The following is a 19,707-nucleotide window of genomic DNA, read 5'->3' on the forward strand; positions in this document are numbered from 1 at the left end:
GATGGTGATGGGGGATTGTTATTACCATCTAGTGAGCAGGGGTGCTGCTGCACATCTGACACAGGAGGTATACCACAAGACACCTACTCCTAACAAATAATAAGCAAATCCAGAATACCCAGGGCCAGTGTTGAGGAACCCCACTTTAATCCCAAACCCTACTCTTGTTAAACAAATTTAGGACCTTAGAATATCTCTTAACCTTTCTGAGTCTCAGTTTCATCAAGTGTGAGCTATAAAGGGCTGTGGAGATCTCATTATCAAAAGCATTTTAAAAGACATATTAGATGCTCTGTAACTATTTTTTGTTTTATCTAGAAAGATATATCAAAGTAATAACAATTGACTAGAATTCTAATTTCTGACATAAGTAGACATCCTGAGAAACAAAAGTTAATTTTCATTTAATTATTTTCAGAAGTTAGGTGATTCACAAAAGAACAGAACTAAAGTTTGAAGTTGGTATTGTTAAAAGTGAAGTCATTTGGTGGGAATGTAAAGTAGTCTAGCCACTTTGGAAAAATTCTGGAAGTTCTTCAAAGGGTTAAATATGGAATTACTCTATGAGTGAGCAATTCCAATTCTATATGCACACCTAAGAGTGTTGAAAACATGTTCATACATAAATGTGTACACAAATGTTCATAGCAGCATTATTCTTAATGATGCCCCAAGTGGAAACAATTCACATATCCATCAACCATAAAAACATACTTAATTGACCAGGTGCGGTGGCTCATGCCTGTAATCCTATCACTTTGGGAGGCTGAGGCGGGTGGATCACTTGAGGTCAGGAGTTCAAGACCAGCCTGGCCAACATGATGAAACCCCGTCTCTACTAAAAATACAAAAAAATTACCAGGGTGTGGTGGCAGGTGCCTGTAATCCCAGCTATTCAGGAGGCTGAGCCAGGAGAATCACTTGAACCCAGGAGGTGGAGGTTGCAGTGAGTCGAGATCATGACACTGTACTCCAGCCTGGGCCACAGAGTGAGACTCTGTCTCAGAAAAAAAGAAAAAAATATACTGATTCATGCTACATGGATGAATCTTAAAAACATTATGCTAAGGAAAAAATGCCAGTCAGAAAATAGAGCATAATGCATGATTTTATTTATATAAAGTGCCCAGAATAGGCAAATCCATAGAGGCACAAAGGTAGGTTAATGGTGGTTGACCAGGGCTGGAGGTGCAGGGATAAGGGGATTGGGGGACAGTATATCAAGGTTACAGAGTATATTTAGGGGATGATGACATGTCTTAAAAATTGATTGTAGTGATTGTATAACTCTGAATCTACTAAAAACCATTGGGTTTCACACTTCAGATGACATATATGGTATGTGAATTTTATCTCAATAAATCTGTTACCAAAAAAATAATAAAAATAAAAGCAAAGTAGAATTCAGTAGCAGAACATAAAACTTTTCAGAGCTTTTTGGTCATCAAAGAGATGGCAGGAGCAGGGCGGGGCTGGCTGGAGTTGCCAGCATGATGAGCAAAAGAAGCTCAGCCCCAGTACCCACACTTCCCTTTGAACGCTGGCTCTGCCTCTGAGCAGCCACGGGGCCCTGGGCAGCCTCTCCACTTTTCTCTGTTACATCTATTACGTGAGGGCAATCAACCTGACCTCCAGGACTATTGTAAGAATTAGGAATTATATTATTTAAAGTGCCTGGCACATTGTAGTCATTTGTTACTGGTAGTGTGATGTATTATTAGCTGTTTTTACAATTGGGGTATTTCAAAGGTTCATTTGCAAGTTCAGTTGGAAGGATGAAAACTGTCATTCTTTTTTTCTCTATGGAGAAAATCTTCCAAGTCTTTATTTGATTCCTAGGAAAGCACAGGGCAGCCTATTTAACTCTCTCTCTATAAGGAACCCTTTATACTGATGCCCTAGGCTGAATTCCAGCACCTGAGAGAAGCCATGAGAACAAAAGTGAAAAGGACAAGAAAGTTTTCTGTCTTTTATTTCAGCTTAAATAGTTTGTCAGGTTTTTTTAAGATTATAAAAAATGTACATTAAAAAACATTGAAAATTCCAGTATAACATAAAAGAATCTGTGATTCTATCATTCTACGTTACTGCAGTGTTTTTCTTGGTGTTGGTTTTTAACAAGATGGGAATCAATGCAGCACGTACTATTTATTTAGAGCTTTTCTCTTATCAAGATATCAGTAGCATTCTTGGACATTATGATGTTTAATGACTACATTATATACCATATTAGGAGTAAACCATATTTGCTTTAGCTAGCCTGCTACTATGGGAAATATGGGTAGCAGTGAATTTTTGCTATTGTAAATAATGGTGTCATGAAATACCTTCACCATAAATCTTGGCTACAGCTCTGTTACTATTTTAGAAATAATTCTTCAGAATAAAATTCACAGGAAATGAGGTATGACATTCTTGGGATTTTTGATACTTACTGGTGTATTGCCTTCCAGAAAGAATGTGCAAATTTAGGCTGCCACAAACAACATATAAAATTGACTATTTCCCTCTATTCTCATTAAGATTGAGCATTATCAGTTTTTATCCTTTATTAGTCTGGGAGATGGCAATTAATACCCAACATGTCTTTAAAGTTCAGAAATTGTATGTTTGTCCTCATCTGTTTCTAGAACCCAAATCCCATCTTTCAGGCCTCGGTCTCTATATCATGGGGGTGCTTAGAGCCCCGTATTGGCCCTCAATATCCTGCTCTTCTCTCCTAAGAGAATTTTTTTTCCCCCATCAAGACATTCTTGGCCTAAAAGGTGTTGCTTTCCTGTTCTCCTCATTGGACATGTCTATTCTTTCAAAGCTATTTATCTCAAGGAGGTTTGGGAAAAAAGCAATCTGATAAGGTGATTTCTCCCTAATTTCTGAATAATCAATAGCATTTCCACGTTTACTTTTAAGAGAGTACTTTTAATAATAAAACCTCAGAGAGTCTCTAGGGATGTCATTTTGGATCTATTAACAGAATGAAGTGAAAATGAAGACCAGGTGAAAGTGGAGTTTTTTAGCTGGGGATGTACCACTTCACTTGCCTTGGAACCCATGCCCAAGCAGCTCTCCTGGGCGAGTCCCAATTTCCCAGCTTCTTTCCTTTCTCTTCTGACACCTCCAATGACGTGGCTCCTGACCCTGGCTGCACAACAGAATCCCAAGGGACCTTTGAACCTTCCAAGTCCTGGGATAATCCCCAGAAATCTGACTTAATTAACCTGCAGTGAGCCCCAGGTTCTGTATTTTCAAAAGCTCCCCAGGCAATACCTGCATTGAGAACTATATTGTTCTAATAATTTTCCTCCACAGAGCTAAACTTTTCACCCAGGCTCCCGATGCAGGGATTGGGGACCATGTAGGAAAAGACCAAATCAAAGAAAAGGCAGACCAAAAAATAAAAAGAAAAAGAGAAAACAACCAACCAAGCAAACCCTCATTATGTGAAAACTTGAAAGAGAGACATGGATGGAGATGTGGGGAGAGGACAGGACCCACAATCAGAACAGATGATCCTACAGACTCCCACTGAGCAGACCTCTCCTCTCAGGCCAGTGCCATCTGTAACATGAATACATGATAGATACCTAATTTGAGGAGACACTCACCGTGGCCTCTGTAAATACATTCTTCTCTGCTGTACCCCTGATGCCTAGCAGGGTGCTTGGCCTTTAAGGAATATTTAGAACTTTTATTCTGAACTAGTTACTAACTCCCTTCCAGTCTAGAGTTGACCTGCAAATGCAGTCCCATACGTTATGCAGATATATTCAAATGAGTATGCAAATGAAAGTTTTTAAAAAGGACTTACAATTGACTGTGCTCCCCAAATACCCCTGAAAGAAGTCAAATGTTCACCAAGAAACACCTGACAGATTCTCTGTCTCATTAGCAGAATCCCTGTGGCCAGGACCCAAACCCTGGTCTTGTCTGAGGACAACTGCCTTTGGGAGGAAGTGGGGCCACCAGGCTGAGAAGCCTCTGGGTTCTCTTCTTCACCCCAAGCAGATGTTCAGGATTGTAGTGATCTGGCTTGAGAGATCTGGCCGAAAACACATCAGGTGTCCTACATCTGGGATGCTCTGAGCAGATGGGTCACAGCTGTCCAGGTGCAAATACAGCTGGGCTCCAAGCCTGTTGTTTGTTTCTCCCAGGGCAGCCTCTCCAGCCATCTGGGAGCTCAGGGTCACCGGCTCTTCACTTGCCACTCTGAGGGTCTGGCACACCTCTGTGGTGATCCTCAGTGTGTTCTTCCCAGCTGGCTGCTTTGGGGCTGCTCCAGTAGGCTCTACCAAGGCAGATCTGTTTTACCTGCAGAAATAGCTCTGAATCCATCACTTACTTTGCATTTGCACTGCTGCTACTTTAGGTGAGATCCTCTTATTCTACCTCCTGGGGACTCTGCAAGCCGTAGGACCTGTGAGTTCTGCCTCCAGCCTTGACCCCTTCCAGCTGCTATCATTGGCTCTTGTGCTGGCTGATTCTTTGAATAAACACCTCTCACACTGATATTACCATCCTAGAGAGCCCTCATGGAGTCCCATGTTCTAAAGCTGTAATTTTCATCTCTGGCTGCACATTAGAACCACCCAAGGAGCTTTTTAAAAAATGCAGATGCCTAGGGCCCGTGCCCAGAGATACTGATGGAATTGGTTTGGGAAAAGTGCTCTTCAGAATAATTTATCAAAGGATATTGTTTAAAGTCCTCCTGAGCCTGGCATGTGACATCGCTGGGTGATTGGATCCTCTTTCCAGCTGCCTTCATATTGTCATCTCCTGCTTCTCATTCCAGACCTTTGTTTCTTTATACAGGCTCTCTGTCTCCTGGAACCCTTGTTCCAAGAATTACAAACTCTTGCTCATTTTCCACAGCTCCCCTTAACTGTCACCCACTTCTGTGAAACATTCTTGGGATCCTCACATGGAGTTAGTTAGGCTTTCTTTCTTCTCTGCTCACATATTGCTGTTCCACCCAGAACTGCAAGAGGTAGTGTTCTTTGCTTACTTCTCTGTCTACCCCACTAGCCTGAACTCAAAAGATGTTATTTTAATCCCCCTTGCATATGTCTCTGCCTTTTAACAGTGGATTACCCTAGGGTAGAGATCATGTGATGTTAATATCCATACCCTTTAACGCCAAAGACCATTTTGTATTTGCAGCTCTGTTCATTTTTTAAGCTAATATGACTGCCCACATATGATTGAAATGAACTATTCTGCATACACTGCTGGACTAACTGGTGTAATTCTCACAATGGCCTGTTAAGTACAATCATTGTCCTCTTTGCAAGTGAGGAAACTGACACAGTGAGAGGAAAGACAACTCAACATGTAACAGGGCACAATAAATGACTATTTACAATTTAGAATTGTGTGGCTGTGTGCTCTTGACACAGAAAGTCTTTGTGACCAATCAGTTAATATGACTTTATTTTCTTCAGCAAGCACTTTACACCAACAGGACAGAGTCTTAATAGATTATAAACTCTTTAAAGGAAATAGTTGAAACCTCCTGACTAGTTCCCAGTACAGTTTTCTCAGTAAGGTAGGTCAGCAGCACAGGGTACACCAAAGACAGCTGGAGCAATGGAATAGGAGATAAAAGAACCTTACAAAAGCACCCACCTTTCTCCCAGTGCCTTTGGAGGCTGTCGTGCCTCATTTCATTTGATCCCTTTAACAATAATAAGGAGTAGGAATTATAACATTTACGGATGATAAAATCAGAGCTTAATGAAAGTGAGTAACTTAGACAATGTCACCTAATTAGTATGAAAAAGGCTGCAATTGGATTATATGTTACCTCTCTCCAACAGGAGGCTGCCTCTGCCTGACATATCATTGGAATCCAGCTTTCCTCATCTACTTTAGAAATAGCTTACTTTTTCCTAAAATTGTTTGTAGGAAAGTATGAGAAAACTAAAATTGCCCATAACTCTACCATTCAGTTAAAATTGCTGGTAATATATTGAGTTCGTTTATTTTTCTGTTTTTTTTTTCCTCTGCATTTATACAACAATAGATCAGAATATGTGACATAACTTTGGTTGTGGTATGTACAACATTTTGTATTTTTCCCTTTTGTTTTTAAACAAAACATATCAGAAGTAGTTCACCCATCTTTTTTAAAAAAGAGATTAGAATGAAGTGGTAAAAAGAGGAAGAACAATGCTTTTTATGAACCTTCCAAGGGCTTGTATCCAGCCGAGCGAGCAGTGGGTTTGCTCTGAGAATGGCATGGACAGCAGCAGGCTGGGAAATGAGCCCCCTCTCTCCAAGCCTTCTGGACCCATCATCTCTATGCTTACTCTCTTGCTTTTCTTGCAGGCAGCAACTTGAATGATGGCTTGTGGCACTCGGTTAGCATCAACGCCAGGAGGAACCGCATCACACTCACTCTGGATAATGAAGCAGCACCCCCAGCTCCAGACAGCACTTGGGTGCAGATTTATTCTGGAAATAGCTACTATTTTGGAGGTAAATTCTCCAGTCTTTAAGAGGGAAAATTAAGAAGGGAGGGAAAATGAAGTGGGCAATTATTTCACTATGATGGTTCTGGCTTAGTCAATTAGACAATTCTCCTAACACACAAACACACACACACACACACACGCATGCACACCCTCCATCTCAAAATAGTGAGAAGCAAAATCTCTCACAGCTGTGTGCAAATATAAATTATCTAGGTCAGTGCTGAGGAAGAAAAGAACTTTAGCTACAAGAGCTGTGTTATATAACACATCCAAAGGAGATTTTTGTAGCCATGCCAAGCCCTGTGATCACATGGGAAAGGAGAAACTCAGCTGAAAACTTGGAGAAAGTGTATCAAGAGTCAGCAGTACCTGCAAGAGGCAAAATTCAGGTGGAAGGGCACAATCAGCATGCTCAGCACCTAGGCCCCTCCTCTGCCACTTTCCTCTCTTAGTCTCCTGCCCCCTCCTTCCCCACATCCCTAGAGGCCACGCCCACAGAAAGCCAGGAATGAGGAGGAACTAGGAGGCCCATGAACTTGTAACTCGACGTGTAGAAGCCAGTTCAGATTGTTCACAGTCTGCCTTCTCTGATGTTAAGTGAATCCTGGGAACCTTTCCAATGACAAAAACACAAGGGCAAGCTGATGGTGAAGAAAAACATATAATTAGGCATCTACTGATTTTTTATAAATGCATATCTACATATATGTATTTAGTCTTTCAAAAGTATTTTTCATTAAAAATTAATATCTAATTTCGTAGTCCGTTGTTTGTATTATAGAAACAGTCTCTGAAAAGGATTTAACCTCAGTAGCTGTCTGACCTTGAGAAAGATGCTTATAGTCCCTAAACTTCCTAATCTGAAACATGGGGAAATAAGCTCACCTCCAGAATTTCTGGAAAAGTTAACTACGACCAAGGTGTAAGCATATAGCACGGAGTATGCCACATGGCAGGGGATGGGGAAACTCGCTCCAGCTCCTATAGATATAAGTCAGGGTCTGGTCTACAGTTTTCTTATTTTTTTTCCTGTTAGTAAATTGAAGAGAAGTATTGTATAAAATTATGCATAGTCTCTTAAATAGAATTTACAGATCACTTCTCTCATACCAATGAATGTGGTTAAAGCTCTAAAATGCAAAAGGGATTTTGCACAGGTGCAGTGTACATACCGAGGTCTCCTAGGAGGGAAGCAATATCTTTGTGGCTTGATTTTAGGGTGAGGAAGGGCCTGTGACATTTACCTCAAATTTCCTCCACCTGTGCATGGATAATAAATTCCTTTAGGGAGGGAATACACGTCCAGTCTCTGCAAAAGTTTTTATGACTTAACCTCATTTAATTCATGCAGAAACCTTGTGCAGTAGGTAATATCCCCACTTAACAGATAATAAGACTGGTGTTTGCTGAGATGAAAGAATTTGTGCAAGGCCATAGAGCTCATGAATTCAATTCCAGATCTGTGTTCCCACAGCCCACCAGTGAAAACAGAGATTGGAAGAAATGTATTATAATGATCGTAGAACAAGGATGTTGGGGTCCACAAAGATAACCTCACAGGCCGAATAATTTTTCATCTTATGCAATATTTCAGCATCAGAGGGAAAAACGCTATCTTGAATTTATTCTTGAGGGAAATGTTTGTAAATAATCCTGATACAATAAGCATCCAACATGCCTCAGAGACAAAATGGCTCCTCTCCCTCAGTTGAAGAAGCGTTCTTAGAGGCAAGTTTTAAGGGACTCTGGGTTTAGAAGGTGAAGATTTATCAGTGATTTGAACAGTGTTTAAACAAACGCCCCATGCGTAGACTGTAAACTTAAGGAAGGTGAAAAATGAGTTTCAGTAATAATAGTCAACTTACATAAATTCTCTCTACAGCTTCAATTAGAAGTTGTAGCATCTCTCTTCATTTTATAGTGTGCCTGCGAGCTGTTAACCAGCTGCTGGGCTTCAGCCCAGCAGTGACTGTCTATTAGAGATGGCTGAAATAATTCCCAGTTATTTATGGGTTATTACCACGTTTCAAGCTTGCATTCCCATATGCTCTGAACCTATTAAAGCCATTGGAATGGAGTTCGTAAGGAGCACAAGCACTCATATACCTGCAAGGCTCTATACCTATCTTAATGAGAAGTAGATATGCCCTGGTTGCAAGCTACACTAAATCAGTGTATTTTTTTTTAAGAACATCCTTTAAAAAGGTATAGTATTAACCTTTCCCATATGCTATTACAGCCCTAAAATGACATGCATTTAAACCCTTAGCTCCTTCTAAAACCAGCAAAACGTCTGATTTTGCTTTGCACATCACATCAAAATTCCAGTTACACTCCTGTGTGTACCTTTCTCAGGAACTAAGCCTGTTAATGCTAACAATTAACCAGACAATTACTCTGCTGCCATCCTTACCCAAAGCGTAATTTCCTTTGAAAGTGTAATTCAGAATTGAATTGTGCATTTAGATATGTGTTTCAAGACAGAACCAAAATTCTGAAGTAGCTATAATACGTTTCTTCCTTGGGATGAGTGAAGGATGCCATATAAAAGAATAGCAAATAGCTTACCAATGGAAAAAAAAAAGTAAGAAGGAGACACATGTTACAGTATTGGTATTCCCTTTGCCACGCTTTTTATTTTCTCTACAGTGATGGAGTATGCCCTATTTTGTACCAATTCTGTCCCCTCCCTGAGAATGCTAAGATTTACAACAAAAAGGGTGTGCACTGCTGTGAATGAGAAAGCACCAAAATAATTAGATCTCAAGGTCTTCCATCAATAGGTCGCCAAAGCAATGACGGATCATTTCAGCATTCTTCTTCATCTTTTTTCTCTGTCCCACAGGGTGCCCTGACAATCTCACCGATTCCCAATGTTTAAATCCCATTAAGGCTTTCCAAGGCTGCATGAGGCTCATCTTTATTGATAACCAGCCCAAGGACCTCATTTCAGTTCAGCAAGGTTCCCTGGGGAATTTTAGTGATTTACACATTGATCTGTGTAGCATCAAAGACAGGTAATTATTGTCTCTTCTCCTCTGTTCTCCCACCCCCTTCCCATTCTCACTGTTCTAAATATGAGTTTCTTTAAGCAAAATTCTAATCCACCAACATTAGCCACATTAGACATAATTGAGTTGCCTAATGGAAAATATTTCTGAAAGGATTTCAGGCCCAGAGAAAAATGGTTTAAATTAGTTGAGTCTCTCTTCATGTTGACTTGCAGTAAATGGGATATGCAAATTAAATCAAAATACAAATTTGTGAAAGGAATAAAATTTTATGCATAAACAACATTTGATTACTTTGAAGTTAAAGCAAAAAGGAGGAAGGAATTACTTCTCTCCTAAACCATTTCATTTTTCACTGCTGTGGGTGTCCTTTCTAACACAGGCAGATGAGCATCGGACCATCTGGGAAGTCTGCAACAGGTTCCCGAAATGCCCAATAACACACAACCACTCCTGGGTTTGGCTGGGTTTTGCTCTTACTGCCCCTACCACTGTTTCTCTGGCCCAGAGGAGATCAGAAAAACTCACTTTATCTCTCCGATTCCCCTGGGATCTGGCTCTTCTTATATTAGAAGTTTCTAAATGCAAAGACACACTGCAGAAAACCAAAGAGGATGGATTCTGAAGTTGCATCAAGATTTGCCATGTTCTTCTTCTTTCCTCTCCAGAGCCTACCTCCTTCATTCTTCTAGTTCTGCTCACCCTTGTCAAAATATCATTTATAGAATGGGTGAATAGTAGCTGTTCAGTGCTTGCCTATGTGTTGATACAAGGTCTCTGCTTATGTTTCATCAGGGAGTAAATTAGCCATTACAATAAAGTTAGATAAATGACCAAGAAGTGCACCCTTGTTTGTCAGACACACAGCAGCAGCAACTTAGTCTGACCCCGAGAATGAGGCCAAGAAGGTTTCAGAAGGTTATGCTGAGTTGAATCTTAAAGGAGAAGGCACTGGCAGGCTACACCAAGGTTGAGAGGGAAGGGAGATTGGCGTAGAAGCAGGAGAAAGCATGGATTGCAAGTATTTCATCAATTCAAAATACTTTTTTGGCATTTGAAATCTCTAATAGTTGAATTGGCAATATCTATTTTTCATAGTGGCATATAAAATAATGGTATATCTTACAATTAATGGTGTCTTAGATTCAATAATATATAGCTCAGTAGGGATGGCAGGCCACTGTGGATGGTGCACCTGGTGTGAATATGTCCAGAGATGTGGGGCAGGACCAGTCATGAAGAACTTTGTGTACCAGTGGGATTTGGTTTCATGGTCTTGGTGAGAACCATGGAGGAAGGTGGCTAGCTTTTCCTAGTAGAAAGAGTACTCAAGAAGAAGTGAGAAAGGTGGATTGGAAGAGAGCTGGCCCACAACTAGGAAAGTGACTGCCCCAGTTCAGGAGAGGAATAATGAATAGTAGCAGGTGCCTCTATTGAGGGGCACAGAAATTGGCCATGCAGTGCATAGTCTCTGCTAATGCTGAAATGAGCTGCGTAACTTGGTGAAACTTTACACACATTTCTCTGTTAATATCACCATGCATAGGATCATCAAGAAATCAGGCAGATTTTCTGGCTCTTCTGCTTTGTTTTTTTTTTCTATTTGATAGCTGAAAAAGTGGTAATAAAATATGTGCTTCATTAAAATGTGCTAATTTAGAGCTCAGAGAATAAAAGTTATCACAGGCGATGGTTGGCAACTATTGGCCAGACCAATAGTCTTTAGTAATGGCGAGGGAGAAGCATCCTACTTCATCAGCCAGTGCAGCCTCTTCCAAAGTGTTGATCAATACAGGGAACATTTATCAATAGGGGTCTCTTATGCTACCTTAATTTTTAATCAAGCAAGCTCTCATTATTTTCAATTGCATGAAAGTCATTGCCGTGTACACTGCATCATTAGTTTTGTGTAATTTTAGTCTTGTATAATTGTATTACATACAATTGTGCTTTCGTTAATTATATAATAAGGGATTGTGTTTAGTTTCGTGGGTAAATGGTAAGTTTTTCTTGATTTAGTAGGCACTGTGTCTAACAGAAGGGAAAGCTGGGGCAAGGGACTGTGTTCGAGTAGCTATTTCTTAAACTCATAATTAATGTTATCTGAAGAGGGGCAGGAGTTAGAAGGGCAGGTGTTTTCTGAATTTGGTGTTTCATTTTTAATGTGTCAATCAACATGAGCTAGGTTTCAGGTTAATTACAAACTCTTTGCCTTCAAGGAGCTTGCTACTTGTTGGAAGAAAGGAGGGGAATAGGCTGGCAGTGGTTTTCCTTACCTAGATTCCTCTTTGGAAAGCCCCCAGAGGACAGCCTGAGAATCTCTTCTTACTCTGAGACCCCTTCGCAGTCCCTTGTTACAGGCTGTAGAGACCCAGGCCCCCAACTGCCTCTTTGTGGTTGTCCTACCCCTTCTTTTTCTCTGTCAAAGTGAAGTGGGATCCCGCCCTGCCACCTTTTCTCTTTTGCTGGCCCCAACCGGGCATCTTACATACTTAAAGGGTCTTAGTGCTAGTCACGTGGGAAAATCAGATATAAGACATCCAAAGCAGCATTCTGGCTGGGCACGGTGGCTCACCTCTGTAATTCCAGTACTTTGGGAGGCCAAGGAAGTCGGATTAACTGAAGTCAGAAGTTCGAGATCAGCCTGGCCAATATGGTAAAACCCTGTCTCTACTAAAAATACAAAAACTAGCCAGGCGTGGTGACACATGTCTGTAATCTCAGCTACTTGGGAGGCTGAGACAGGAGAATCCCTTGAACCCAGGAGATGGAGGTTTCAATGAGCCAAGATTATGCCACTACACTCCAGCCTGGGCAACAGAGCGAGACTCCATCTCAAAAATAAATAAATACATAAATAATAAAGTAGCATTCCTACCTGAGGCACAAATGTTCCAAAATCTCAAGAGCTCCCTCCGGTGGAGGTCCTTTAAGCAACTTCGTTTTGAGGTGGTGCCTAAGACCCTGACATCTGCTGCCCAGTTTGCACTATTCACAAACCACCTTTGATACTTCATCCTGAGCAAAAGTTGAAAGGGTCTCTTCTCAGGGGTTAAGAAACTTTAACCAATGTGCATCTCAGGGATGGGCAAATTACCAAATCTTCTGGCTCCTAGGAGGAAAGGAGTTGGAAGAACTGGCCTTGTGCACAGCTCTGGAAGCAGGAAGGTGTTGGTGCTGGGCAGCTCCAGGGCCTGGCAGTCCATGGGCAGGATGGGAGAATGAAGCAGTAGGAATTAGAATAAGGCATTCCTGACACACACTGTGCCCTGTTCACGGTCCTTCTAAACCTCTAGGACACAGTGTGCAGCTGCTGCCCCTCTTCTGCAGGCCAAACCACCAGCCTCATAATCTCTACACCCTAAGCCCCTGTCCTTCATAATAACCATCTTTCTAGCCTCTTTGACTTGAAGTAGGCAAAACACAATAGTCTAAGCCAGTGGTCCCCAACCTTTTTGGCTTTCAGGGACTGGGGACTTGGGGGTGGATTGTTTTAGGATGATTCAAACACACATTTATTGTGCACTTGATTTCCATTATTATTACATTGTAATATATAATAATTATGCAACTCACCATAATGCAAAGTCAGTGGGAGCCCTGAGCTTGTTTTCCTGCAACTAGATGGTCTCATCTGGGGGTGATTGAAGACAGTGACAGATCATCAGGCATTAGATTCTCATAAGGAATGTGCAACCTAGATCCCTCACATGCACAGTTCACAATAGGGTTTGTATGCCTGTGAGAATCTAATGCTGAAGTTGATCTGATAAGAGGAGGAGCTTAGGCAGTAATGTGAGTGACAAGGAGTGTCTGTAAGTACAGATGAAGCTTTGCTTGCTCACCTGACACTCACCTCCTGCTGTTGGTCCCAGTTCCTAAGAAGCCGCAGACGAGTACTGGTTCTGGTTTGTGGCCCAGAGTTTGAGGACCCCTGGTCTAAGCTATCACAGAGAAAAGTCACTTTCAATAAGGCTTTATTAAGTGAACAGCTGTTGATACACCCTCTGTAGTTCTGTCTCATAGGTTGGCATTGAGCGAGAAAGTGAGACTGACTTACGTCTATCCCTGAGTAGGATATGATGCTGTAAAGGCTCTAGAAGCCCTGGGAGTCCAGGCACTAATATCTCCACTTTCTAAAAGGGGAAAGCTAAGACCTGCAGACGTATGTTCAGTGTTCTCAAGGTCCCACAGGGCTGAAGTTATGATCAAGAGTCAAGCACTGTGAGTATTCTCTCCTTGGTACTATCTAGCAAAGAGGCACTGATCTGGAAAAGGCAGTCACTCTGTGTCTGTGGCTCTAAATGTGTAACCCCATTTTCTGATTGTTGACCTAAAAGGAAAAAGCTGATGCAAAATTAATATAAGTAGAGAGTTCATTTGGGCCGAGCTTGCTTGAGGCAATCCAGGAGCACAGATTCAAGTTGCCCTGAATAGACACTCGGATTAGCAGCCGTTGCAACTGGGTTTCTAAAGGCAAATGTGAAGACCAGGAGTGAACTGATATAAAGTTCTGCCAGGAATTCTCAATGGTTTACAGTTTACAGATTTGATTAGTGATTGGCTATATATTGTTAAGCTGTAGGGTGAGGGTTACAGTGTATCCAGTGCAACATTATTAGGTTAATAACAAGCAGTTCCAAGAGATGAGTACACAGCTCAAAGTGGGGGTGTAGAGTATGACTGGGGTGTCATTTTAATGTTTTATTGGCCTGATAAGTAAAAGGATTTGCATTCCTCACATAAAAGTTGTTTTCTTTTCTCATGCTCAACCAGATTGAATTTTTAAGAATATGCAATATGTCAGATTCTTTGTAACATTTATGTGCCTAATGCAATTCCATCTATGAAGGGACATTCAGAGTGGCATGCAATGTCTAGCAGGGTCTGAGTGGAGTAAGGTGACCTGGGTTCAAAGAGTCTCTGCCCCATATCCATGTAGATGATTCTCACTCAATTCCAGGAGCCACGTCCAGTCCTATGAGGTTCAAGATCCAGGACAGGAGAGACAGATTAGCAAATGCTGTCCTAGAGTATCAACAGGAGACAGGCTCCAAGGTGTGAAGCCAAACCAGGAGGGAAAAACAGGGATGCTGATGAGGAAGATGTCTGAGGTGGGGAGAAGCAGAGGCCATACCTGTGAAAAATCCAGAATCCCAGTGCAGGTGGCAGCAGCTTTGAGAAGCAGCAGGACACATTTAAACCCATCCCGCCCACAGTCTGAGATGTGACACATATTGTTTAAACTTTTGTCCATGTTTTCCCTTTTGCAAAACCAGGATCACAAAAGCTACCTTTGTGCTAAGAGTTGAATGAGAGAGTGCGAGAAAAATGAGAGAGTGCGAGAAGTCAGGTGTTCAATTCTGTGACTGGAATGCGGTAGATGCTCAGTAAACGTTCACTGTGTTAATTCCTCTGGCCAAAGGTTTGCCACTTCTCTAGTTTCCATGGGGAGAGAAGAGGCTCAAGTGCCCCCAACCCCCACTGTTGCAAGTGATCCTCAGTAGTTTCTGGGGTGATTCCCATGTGAATATTTCACATGCGTCCCTCTTCCCAAATCAGTCTGCTTTGTGACTCCCCTTGGACTTTGCTCCCACTTTTTCAGAGGACCTGCCCCTCAGGGCCACCAGACATGGCCCATTAGGAAAGCACTCATTAATTTGGGTGCCAAGGTTGTGGTCTTCAGATTTTCCTAAAGCATTAGTCTCAAGATCAGGACTAGAATGAGCCTAGAGAGTAAACTTTAAGGAGACCCCTACTTCTAGGGTCCTGCATGTGTGGATCCTGCATTTGCAGAAACCTGAGAGTGAGGGCCTCTTTAAATCTTATAGGCAAATTGGAGCATTTTAACATCAGAATCACCAGAAGTGCTTGTTAAAACACAAATTACTGGGAGTAGAGCCTGGAAATTTGCATTTCTAAGAAATTCCTGGGTGATGCTGCTACTACTGGGCTGGCCTGGTGGCCATACTTTGAGAACCATGCTGTAAAGCTTCTGCTCCTGGAGGACATGGAATTGTGTGGAATCTGCAAAGCTGATGTGGGTGTGGAGGAGAGGGATGGTTCCTGCCCCACCTAGGACCTCAAGCAGCTACTCTCCTGGCCAGAGTCTCTCTGAAAAGTTTTTCAGCTCCCTCAAAGTCCCAAAGTCCCTTTCTCCAAAGAGGTGTTGAAATCAGCCCAAGGGATGCTGCAGGAGGCCACTGAGTTTCTTCCACCTCTGAGCTTTCCTGATCTTCCTCTCTCAGCTCCTCCCCTGCTTCCCACTACAAACAAAGCCTTCTTGAATAACAAGGAAAATGATCAGAACCTCTGGTATGCCTCAGTGAGGAGTATTTTGGCTGGAGGAAAGTGTGGTTCTAGAACAGCTACAGCTGCTGACAAGCATAACTGTTTGTGGTGAGGTACCCCTGAATGTCGCAGCTGGATCTTTCCTTCTAAAACACTTCACAGCCTGCGGGTGGTGGTGGTGCCTATATAATAGGAGCGACTCCACCTCTCCCCAGTCTTGCTTAAAACACTTTATAAAGATTGATGGACACTCTTTTGCAGCAACATGGATGGTACTTAAGTGAAACAAATCAGATACAAGAAGACAAATATTGCATGTTTTCACTTATAAGTGGGAGCTAAGTAACATGAGACACATGGACTTAGAGAGTGTGGAATGATAGGCAATGGAAAAGTGAGGGAGTTGGAGTGGGGTGGATAATGAGAAATTACTTAATGGGTTTGTTATTGGATAGGGGTCCCGATCCAAACCTCCAGAGAGAGTTCTTGGATCTCACACAATAAAAAATTTGGAGTGACTCCATGGAGTAAAGTGAAAGCAAGTTTATTAAGATAGTAAAGGAACAGAAGAATGGCTACTCCATAGGCAGAACAGTGGCATGGGCCGCTTTACTGAGTACGCTCATAGTTATTTCTTGATTATATGCTAAACAAGAGGTAGATTATTAATGAGTTTTTCAGGAAAGGGACAGACAATTCCAAGAACTGAGGGTTCTTGCCCTTTTTAGACCATATAAAGTAACTTCCAGACATTGCCATGGCATTTATAAACTGCCATGTAAACTCCATCACCACTGTATTTTCTCCCACACACATTCATTTAAGAAAGCCAGGTGCGGTGGCTCACGCCTATAATCCCAGGACTTTGGGAGGCCGAGGCGGGCGGATCACGATGTCAGGAGATCAAGACCATCCTGGCCAACATGGTGAAACCCCGTCTCTACTGAAACACACACACACACACACACACACACACACACACACACACACACACAAAATGTAATGAGCAATGAGGACAAGCAGAGATCACTTTCATCTTGACTTGGTGGGTTTTGGCCAGCTTCTTTACTGGATCCTGTTTTATCAGTAGGGTCTTTATGACTTGTATCTTGTGACACGAGTCCTGTTGACTTCCTGTCTCATCCTGTGACTAAGAATGCCTAATCTCTTGGGAATGCAGTTCAATATGTCTCAGCCTTATTTTACCCAGCCCCTATTCAAGACAGTTGCTCTGGTTTGAAAGCCTCTGACAGGTTCAACGTATGTTGTTCTGGTGATAGATATCCTAAAAGACTTAACTTGACCACTAAGCAATCTACGCATGTAGCAAAATTACAATTGAATCTCATAACCTATACATATAAAAAAATGATTAGACAGACTGATTTCATACGGCCTTCTAGTGCCCACCAGGGACTTGGATGGTCACCTGGCTCATTCCTTCATCATTTCCTCGTACAGTGATGCTACTGTGGAAGATCCGAGGAGATCCCCCAGCTCTGGTTGTGCACGGGAGGAAATGGAGGCGACATAGAGGGTGGCAAAGCCAGATATGGAAGCAGGGTGCTGTTCCTGTGGTCTTTGCTTTTGCATCCTATGGAGACTTTTTGCTGTAATCCTTTCTAAAATTAAACCACTTACTTTTTCCAAAGAGGAGATCGCATGTGGAGCACTGCATTACATTTCTTGTGGCAAATAAGTCATGAAATGTAGCTTCTCCCTCCATCACCACTGTATTTTCTCCCACACACATTCATTTAAGAAAGCCAGGTGTGGTGGCTCACGCCTGTAATCTCAGCACTTTGGGAGGCCAAGGTGGGTGGATCACAAGGTCAGGACATGGAGACCATCCTGGCCAACATGGTGAAACCACGTCTCTACTGAAATACAAAAAAAAAAAAAAATTAGCTGGGTGTGGTGGTGCATGCCTGTAATCCCAGCTACTCTGGAGGCTGAGGCATGAGAATCTCTTGAACCCAGGAGGCGGAGGTTGCAGTGAGCCGAGATCATGCCACTGCACTCCAGAGTGCAGACAGAGCAAGACTCCTTCTCAAAAACAAAAACAAAAACAAAAAAAAGAAAAGAAAAAAGAAAAAGAAAGTGTCTACTGAACTCTCCGGTCAAAATTCTTACCTTGTTGGTTCAGGGTTTGGAGTACAGTAAACACTGAGAGTTGGCAAGCATTACGTTGGATCACCTCCCATAAACAGACTCTTGCTAAAAACCCACCCTGTGTGTGGGAGCTTGTTAAAAACAGTTGGTAATATAAAAAGATTACATTGCGTGGTAATACATATGTTTTAGTCCTTCTCTAAAATTGAAAGCCTTTACATTGGGCGCCAGAAAAGCCATTGGAAGGGCAATGCCCACACAATCTGAGCTTCTAACTCTGAAGTGAGAAATGTTACAATATGCTGTTCTCCCTTAACTCATGGGATGGGGCCAAAATCAAAACAAGATCACTTCTGCTTTACTATTTATCATTTGTGGTCTATTTCACAGAGGGGAAAAAAGTTATATTTTATGTAACACTTACTGAGCAAACATTCCTAAATGTTATTTCGTTTAATTCTCTCCATAGTCTGCTAGGCCTACCAAGTGGGTTCTCAAAGTATGGCCCCCAGGACTGCAGCACTGGTGTCACCTGGCAACTTGTTAGAAATGCAAGTCTCAGACAGCAACCCAATTCTACTACATCAGAAACGCGGGGTGGGGGTGGGGACATCTGTGTTTTAATCATCCTCCAGGTGACTAGGATGCAAACTCAAATTTGAGGACCACTGTGTTGTTCAGTTATCGCCGTTTTCTAGATAAGACAACCAATTCTTAGAGAGGTTCAGTGACTGCCAAGGTCATTTCTTAGTATTTGGAAAAACCATGATTCGAATTCAGGTTTTGCTGATTCCTCAGTGTATATAAATATGGAAAGCCTGTTATCAAAAGGCCAGAGAAAGAGGAGACATGGGCTTGGGTAGCCAGAGCAGGCCAGGGAGGGGCTACAGAGGAAGCAGCACTTCCTGAAGAACTTGACCAGCAGGTTGGATTTAGGGAGGTCAAGGAGGGATGCTCCAGGGGCTCTCATGTAGAGAGTGTAAAGCTGGGGTTGGGAAGGGGTGCGGTGCTGAATGTCTGTTTGCCCATATTGGAAGGGCTGTCTTGGCAGCAGTGGATGCAAGAGAACTGAAATCAGAACTGGAGTAAACTTGCCAGCGCACAAAACAGTTTAAAACTTGAGAGACCAGCCACATTAATAGTGAATCTTTAAATAATGCTTACTGTGGGCCAGGACAGTGTGACAATGTGTGTGTGTGTGTGTGTGTGTGTGTGAGAGACAGAGAGAGACAGAGAGAGACTAATCTTCACCACAATGTTGTGAGGTTAATATTATTAACTCCATTTTACACACAATAAATTGGAGGCACAGAGGCACTAAGTAATTTGCCCAAGGTCACACAGACTATATGTGGTAGAGCCTGGCTGCAACTCATGGAGTCTATTTGGAGAGATTAGGCCTGTCCTGGCACTGTGCTACTTCTAACCCTGCTGTGGGAAAGTGCCCCGTATTCTTCGGCAGGATTGTGAAGTGGAAAATGACGCATTTTTGTCTTGCATTAAAATCACAAAGGTGGTTGTATTAAAGCAGGAAGAGAAGGGCTATGGAGCACCTTGGTGCCTCATGGGTTATCATCCCTATCCTCGTAGCTCACTGTCACTATCTCCTAAAGAACACACTGAGATAGACGCAGAATGAGCTCAGGGCTCCCTTGAGACACTGGGCTTGATCTAGTTCTTTGAGCTGATTGGGGAATAGAAGAACCTGGGAACTTGCTGGGAATGACTGTCTTGAGGAGATAGGCTTCAAGCTGATTTTGTAAAGGTGTTCAATCTGGAACTGCCCAGAAAAAGGACTGATTCATTTCTCTACTTCTTTAATG

General features: G+C 42.2%; 1 protein-coding gene across 1 annotated transcript in view; it reads left to right on the plus strand.

Annotated features, from left to right (window-relative positions):
• CNTNAP5 (contactin associated protein family member 5) overlaps positions 1 to 19,707 on the plus strand; it is an 879,440-nt gene that overhangs the window by 479,619 nt on the left and 380,114 nt on the right. Inside the window, exons 9-10 of the mRNA XM_032145556.2 lie at positions 6,325 to 6,474; positions 9,316 to 9,487. Of these exons, the coding sequence (XP_032001447.1) occupies positions 6,325 to 6,474; positions 9,316 to 9,487 (322 nt within the window). The remainder of the gene's footprint in view (positions 1 to 6,324; positions 6,475 to 9,315; positions 9,488 to 19,707) is intronic.

The sequence above is a fragment of the Hylobates moloch genome, unplaced genomic scaffold, assembly GCF_009828535.3.
Source record: "Hylobates moloch isolate HMO894 unplaced genomic scaffold, HMol_V3 SCAFFOLD_24, whole genome shotgun sequence".
In the NCBI taxonomy this organism is placed as follows: Eukaryota; Metazoa; Chordata; class Mammalia; order Primates; family Hylobatidae; genus Hylobates; species Hylobates moloch.